At 36.5% G+C, this 7,553-nt stretch overlaps 1 protein-coding gene across 1 annotated transcript; it reads left to right on the top strand.

Annotated features, from left to right (window-relative positions):
• The first annotated feature begins 200 nt into the window (after positions 1-200).
• On the top strand, positions 201-7,232 carry NDUFA4 (NDUFA4 mitochondrial complex associated). Its single transcript, XM_030857191.2, has 4 exons — positions 201-365; positions 1,744-1,832; positions 2,530-2,590; positions 7,015-7,232. Exons 1-4 carry the CDS (start codon positions 324-326, stop codon positions 7,069-7,071), a joined length of 249 nt encoding a protein of 82 aa, XP_030713051.1. The 5' UTR covers positions 201-323; the 3' UTR covers positions 7,072-7,232.
• The last annotated feature ends 321 nt before the right edge of the window (positions 7,233-7,553 follow it).

Here is a 7,553-nt window from a genome sequence, read left to right as displayed (position 1 = left end):
GGAGGATTCTACTTTTGACGCAAAAAATTACCCATCAGAAGTATGAGTAGCATAGGAATGAGAATGTTTCACTTTGCAGTTGAACGCTGTTGGTTTGGACAGGTTAGGCGGGCGCGAGAGCTGCTGGATCAAAGCAGGCACTGTTTAGGACAGCTTTATCCGGGCCCTCCTGTCGCAAGCCGTCCTCCGAGGCAGGGGTCCTTCAGGTAGGAGGTGCTGGTTGACTTTGGACGTCCGCCCTTCCTCGGCGCGAAGGCTGTTCAGTCCCGGGCTTTGCAAGTTTGTCGTTCTCTCCGTCCGGACTCGAGGCTTCTGCCGCAGCCATGATCCGCCAGATCATCGGTCAGACCAAGAAGCATCCTAGCGTAAGTTCTTAAACCCTTTCCCAGTGTTTTCACTTGTGCATCCTGTGTCGGGTTGCGGCTGCCTCCCCTGAGCTTTCTCCTTCGCAGCCTTTTACCGTTCCTCGGGGCTGGACCCTGTCTCACTTTGTCATATTCTGCTGGTTGCCCCAAGACCTTGAGCTCTGACCTTCCAGGCCTTGCATTGCGGGGTTTGGCCTGGCACACGGAAGGTGAGGGACGCTCTCGAGGAAAATAAAATGTTGGAACAGTGTGGTGGGCGCGCGTCCTCTTGCAGGTTGGTCGGACCAAGAGGGATAGTTGTGCGCTGTGTGGGTTAAAGACCAGGAAAGGTCAGGCACCCTATTTGTTGTGCTGTTTAGAGTCTCGTATTCACTGCATTGCACCATGAGGCTTTGAGGCAAATATGAAGGTCCCTGATCTTGGAATGCTCAGTTTGTCTGGACGTCTTGATATTTGGGAGGATTTTTGTAGTGTGGAGTTTAATCGCAGTTGAGTTCTTTTGAATCTCACATTTTTCCCTGCATATAAACGTGCTGTGGCCCTAAAAATCAATTACGCAGTATTTAATTTTTATTTTAAACCCAGTTGCCTAACGACGCATTAAGCGTTGGTAGCAGTACGTTTTCAGAGATTATGCGTAAAACCGGTATTTATAATAGGTGTGTTTCTGTTTGCTCATTCAGACCCTTTATTTAACAGAATTTTTATTTTTCGTAACGTCTGTATCGAAGCAAGCTTAAGTCATTTGCCAAGAGCTTGTTTTGCAAGCCTTGAGTTGGGAAATTTAATGGGAGTGATGTATAAATATTAAGTGAAGAAGGCGATATATTTTCTGGGAAAATATAAAATTTGAATGTAACTTTTTCTACATTTAAACCAGAATTATCTTTACATCCTTTGGAAATTACATTTCTTTCTTTTGAATGTAGTTATAAGAAATCTTATCTCAATGTGAGATCTATAGTTTTTCAAATTTTAAGACAAGATTAAAAAGACGTTTGAAGAGAAGGTAAAACTATAGAGATAGAATGCAGATTAGTGGTTGCCTGAGGCTGGGTGGGGGGATGGGGAGTGACTGCAGTGGCCATGAGAGATTCTTGGGGTGATGAGAATGTTCTAAAATTGTATCGTGCGATGGTTGTACAACTTTATAAATTTACTACAAATCATTGGTGGTTTCATACTTGAAATTAATGAATTTTATGGCATGTAAATTAAATCTCCATAAAGCTGTTAAAGTTTTTAAAAAAATAAAAAAGTGGCTTGAGACTTGGAAATCAATGTGTAGAAACTACTGTAGTCTTTCTGTTTATTTTTATCAGTATGTAGGTATTTGAAGATGATTCTTGATTCTTGTCTATTTTGTTTTTGGTTCCAGTTGATCCCCCTCTTCCTATTTATTGGAGCGGGAGGTACTGGAGCAGCACTGTATGTTTTGCGCCTGGCGTTGTTCAATCCAGATGTCAGGTAAGTGCTTGAAAATGTTTAGAACTTTGATGGTTTATCAAGCTGATTCAGGAGCCACAGCCTTTTTAGGGAGGCAGCATCAAGTAGTAGAAAGAACTTGAAATTTGTTGTCATACGGTAAGTTCAGATCCCGGTTCTACTGTTGTCATTTACTTTTCCTGGTTCATGAAATTATCTAAATTTCTCTGAGTCTCATTTTCTCATTGGTTGAGTAGAACTGCTTATACCTATTTTGTAACGTGAGGATCGAGATAATAATAACTTTTTATAAAACAGTCAGGGTTGCTTGTATGTTTAAGTGTTTTTTGCCTGTGTTCCACAATAGGGAATGCTTCTTTCTGAAGTTGTAAAAGAACAGGCATGGAAAAGTTTGTTTCATTGTTTTTCTATGCAGTTTTCTATATATCACTTCATTGATGAAATAGAAAACACTAGTAAAAGCCAAGTGTAAAGTTTTTTTTGTGACAGGGATAGGGACAAGGACAACTGCCCCAAGAGGCTCTGTGTTGTACCTTTTTCTGATTGATTATGTGAGATTGCTTATTATGAATCCTCTCAACTCCATAATGAAAATAACACCGTCCTTCACCTGATAGGAGGTGGGATTGATATATTTGAAATGTTAGCTTCTTGAGTACAAGACTGTTTTAAATAGTGTTTTATTACTCTAACAGTTATAATGTTTTATTTCTTTTAGTTGGGACAAAAAGAATAACCCAGAACCCTGGAACAAACTGGGTCCCAATGATCAGTACAAGGTAAGCTACAAAATTGCTTCAAAATTGCTGGAAATTGTATTTTAATAAACTTTGTCATGGGGTAGGTTCTTTTTGAAATTGGATCTGCAAGTAAGATTCTGTTACAATGAACTTAGAAGAATTGCTAGATTGTTCTGTGAAATTAGAATGGCATATTTTTCTAATAAATATTTTTTCTAAGGATTTTATTCACAGGCTTTAGACTCTGTATGTGAAATGAAGATAATGTCTTAATTGTACTGATTCGACTAAGAAAAAAAAGAGTATAGTTCTTGTTTAATATTTTCTTTGTTCTTGGGTAGTGTAGTGCAGTGGTTCTCAAACCTCAGTATACATAGGCATCTTCTTCTTCAGCTCCATCCCCAGAGATTCTGATTCAGTTGATCTGTTGCGGAGGCTGAGAATTTGCATTTCTAATAAGGTTTCAGATGATGTTGATGCTGTTGGTCCATGGACCACACTTTGAGTAGCACTAATCTAGTGGCTAGTTTGGTTGGCTGTTCTTTCTTCTTGGTATGGTTGACATATTTCAGCTGAGAATTAGTAGGAAGAAATGAAAATCAGTTGAAACTTATATTTTACCATAAACCTTCTAGATAAACTTTTTAACATCTTTCTGGAAAACTGGTTTGTGAAACTACTCTTCCAAAGAATGACTTCATGGACTGAGGCCATTTACTTTTTTTAATTTGTTTTATTGATACATGATTGACCTGCAACGTTGTATAAGCTTGAGGTGTACAACTTGTTGTTTGATGCATTTATGTATTACGCTATGATTACTACAGTAGTGTTAGCTAACACCTTTATCATGTTACATAATTATCACTTTTTTGTGTTGAGAACAATTAAGAGATAGTTCCTTAGCAACTTTGAAGTTTATAATAAAGTATTGTTGACTATAATCACTATATTGTGTATTAAATCTCCAGAACTTGTTGATCTAGTAGTGCTAAGTTTGTACCTTTACATCTCCCTAATTTCCCCACCGCCCCCCCATCCCCTGGTAGCTGCCATTCTACTTTCTGTTTTTACAAGTTCAGGTTTTTTAGATTCCATTTAAGTGATATCATACAGTATTTGTCTTTCTCTGTCTCACTTACCTCACTTAGCGTAATGCCCTTAAGGTCCATCCATGTAGTTGAAAATCTGAGACCATGGATTCCCCAAACACAGCTTTACTTACCTGTAAAATTTTTGCATACAAAGAAAAAATCCTTGCAATGTCAAAAAGGGTGGGGGACAGCTTTATTAGGGTGTGATTCTCATACCATACAATTTACCCATTTACAGTATATAACTTGCCATGAATTTTCCATTATACCAGGCTGCTTCATCAAAAAATAGCAGTTTCTTTGAGCACTCTCAAGAAGAGGTGTCTTGACCGAGGAGTGTTCAGGACCCCTTAGCAGATATACCTCCTTGATGGAGATGGGTGCTGTCATTACTGACGACAACAACTTTTAAGACAACTGTCACCTTTTACAGATTCCAAGCTTTCCACTCAACCTTCTGATTATAATTTGGCTTCCAAGTCTCTAAACTGATCTTGCTACAAGAAACAAACAAAAATGCACTGGTGAAGCTGAAGTGAACCATCTAATCTGTGTCACATTTTGACTCAAAAAATGATACACAGGCATCCTGTTTTTTCTCTCCTATAAATTTTAGTCCATTCTGGAGAAAATGATTCCACATCCAATAAACTTTAAAAAAGAAAAGAAAACAAAACAGGCCTTTAGTCCTTCCACCAAAGAGCATATTGGAGTCTCTGCGTATGTAGTTTAGAAAGCTCCTCAGGTGATTATGATAATGAAGCTAATTATTATCATGTTCTGGAACATGAAAATACCTGCCAGTATGAGGCCACGTGAGCTGGAAATGGAACGTTGCAGCAACAAAAAACTAATGTGTGCAGCATAGACTGGGCTGTGAATAGCTAAGATACTGGTATTAGAGCCTGGAAAAATGAATCGTGTAATGGCAAAATATTTGATAAGGTGTCACCTGCTGTTACTTGGAAAGAAGACCATTTGCCTAAAGAGTTTGTTATAGAAAAGATTTTTGGAAAACAGGATGTTTGTGGACTGTTGCTGGCTCTACTTGCCAAGAGATGAGTTTAGAAGAATTGGGACATTTGCAAGCAGAAATAAAAGGGAACCAGGTCCAGAAGCTTGTGAGCCTGGAGTGGATGATGCCTACTACTGCTTCTAGACTAGAAGACTAGTAGACTAGTATTCTTTCTCTATCATTCACTTCCCCTCACCTAAGATAATTTTTTTTCTGGCCCATTAACATCAGATTTGGCCATGTGACTTGCTCTGGCAAATCAAGTGAGGGGAAGTGCTATCTGCCACTTCTGAGCCAGTGTGTAGTTCCCCCATTGTTCTTTTCCATCTGTCATGAGACCAAATTGACAGTTAAGGGCTACTCATTCAGCCCAGGATTAGAATGAAGAGAACACAGGGCAGTCAGCTTATAAATGGCATATAATGTGAATGAAAAATAGACCTTTCTTATAAGCCACTAAGATTTGGTGGTTATTTTTTGCTACTTCACAATCTAGCAGAAGCTAACTAATACAAACAAGAGAGGTGACTAAAATAGGATTTAAGCATTAAAGGCCTAGCAACACATCATCTGAATAAAATGCCCCAAAGCCAAGATCAGAATATGTTGTGCCTTCCCAGCTGTTGTTACAAAAAACTTAAAGGTAGCCACCATTAAATTGAGAAAAGGAATGTGGACATGGAAGCTGAAAAATAAATCAGATTTGAAAATTACTTCAACGGAGTATTTTGATACTGGCACATGGAACCGAATAAAAGCAAATACATCAGAAACCTGCTTAGTGTTGAGAAAATTAGCAAAGGTCCTGTGACCTTTCCACTCTGCTTGGGTGTAGGGGCTTGATCCTGCTTCTGGCAAGTCATATAACTTGATCTTCAGTGTCTTCTTTTATAAAGTAAGAATGAGTAAGGTTGTGATAATTAAGATAAACATAAAGCATTCTGCCTATAGTGCCTGGGATCTATTAGAAGAGCCCAACAAATATTTATTTCTTAAAATATAACCTGCAGTTCCTTTTATAAATATTCCCTTTAATATTTTGTTAATATGTAAGAGATGATACAGTTAGTTTCTTTTTAAGTCTCATTGTCTAGTTCAGTTGCTTCATAGGAGAACACTGTCAGAACAAAAAATACTGCTTTATGACTGATTCATACTTTTATGTTTATAAACTTGATAAAAGTCTGTGTACGTATCTCAAGGATAAGCTTCACAACCTGGGAATTTTTCTTTTTTTTAAAGTCAAATAAAATAAGAATTTTTCAATTAGAGATAAAGAAGTTAGGGTATGTTTGGAGAAATAAAGAAAAGGGTTTGAAGAAATAATGGACACAGATTTATGAGCTTCTTCCTTAAAAACTGAAGAAAATGATGATAATTCTGCAGTTTTGGTTCTTTTGGAGTTAAATAATGTAGTCTCCAAGTAACTACAGCACAATTCAGTCTTCTTTGGCACAAGAATGAGTAAACTCAAGATTATAGCTTATGTATAAATCTTAGCTTATGTATAAATCCTAATGTTTCCTCAGTAGGAATTCTAGAGCAGTATCAAGTATAAATCATTTTTTTTAAAGTTGTTGAGAGTTAGAGGCAGTTATTTTAAGTAATGATAGTAAGATGTATTTCTAAAATTAATTTAAGTTGAATATAAGGAAATTTATGGAAATTACAAAGTTTGCAAAATACAGTATTATTTAAAAGCAGAAATACTGTACTGTTTAAAAGCTTTTGTACCAAAGGTGGTCAGGTGTGAATTTGATTTTGATGCATTCTGGGTTAGGAAATTAAGGAAATGTCTAAGTGAGAGAGAGAAAATGGACAGAAAAGCCATCAAAGCAGGCCAATTTGTATCTAAAAATTATGGATACACACACACAACAAAGTATTACTTTATATTACTAGCCAATCTTTATTGCTATAAATCTTTCCCATCTAAATTTATAGCCCTTTCCTAACCAAATAGGGATGATAACTGGTATTTCTCTATTCTGTTGGAGAGTGACCTGTGTACGTAGTGGAGATGGAAGTAAAAACATAAGAATTGGAAGTATATATCAGAAGAAATTCATAGTTATTCACCTTGAAATAGAAGAATTTTTTTATAGGTTCTACCAGATTATACTACTACTGCTCTTCTGAGGAAGATTGAATATTTTTACCTTACCAAAACCATTATTAAAGAACTGGAATTTTAATATCTTTGTTTGAATGACTTTTATATTGTTAAATATTCCTAATACAAAATTAATGTCTGTAATTGTTACTATAGAAAGCTGAATAAAAATAATCTTAAACTTCTATACCATCTTTGTGTATTTGATTGATTATCTAAAATATCTTTTTTCTTTTCCAAGTTCTACTCAGTGAATGTAGATTACAGCAAACTGAAGAAAGAAGGTCCAGACTTCTAAATGAAATGTTTCACTATAAAGCTGCTTAGAATGAAGGTCTTCCAGAAGCCATCCGCACAATTTTCCACTTAACCAGGAAATATTTCCCCTCTAAACGCACAAAATCCTGTTGGTGTATTGTGATGGAGTTTACACTGATTAATAAATAGTTTGAAACTTGATGTGTGTCACTATTTAATGCTGAAACTCTACTCTGAATTTTATAACTTAGGGTATAGGAAATAAACTATTAGAATTTAAGGAGTTTCTTGAATTTCTGTGTATTCGTGTAATTTGAAAATAAGACTTTAAGCTGCTCTAAGAAAACACTTTTATTTTGTGTGTAGGCCATTGGTAACACTAGGGCATATTTAAGAACTAGAACTGGAAATCAAATGTAGACTGGCAAGATTATTCAAGCCTCTTTGGCATGGGCAAAATGAAAACCTCTAGATTTCTGTTACTGGCTGATGTCGAAGTATGTGCAGTTGTTAATGCTGGTT

Source organism: Globicephala melas, chromosome 9, assembly GCF_963455315.2.
Source record: "Globicephala melas chromosome 9, mGloMel1.2, whole genome shotgun sequence".
Taxonomy (NCBI): Eukaryota; Metazoa; Chordata; class Mammalia; order Artiodactyla; family Delphinidae; genus Globicephala; species Globicephala melas.
This window is presented reverse-complemented; position numbering and strand designations above follow the sequence as displayed.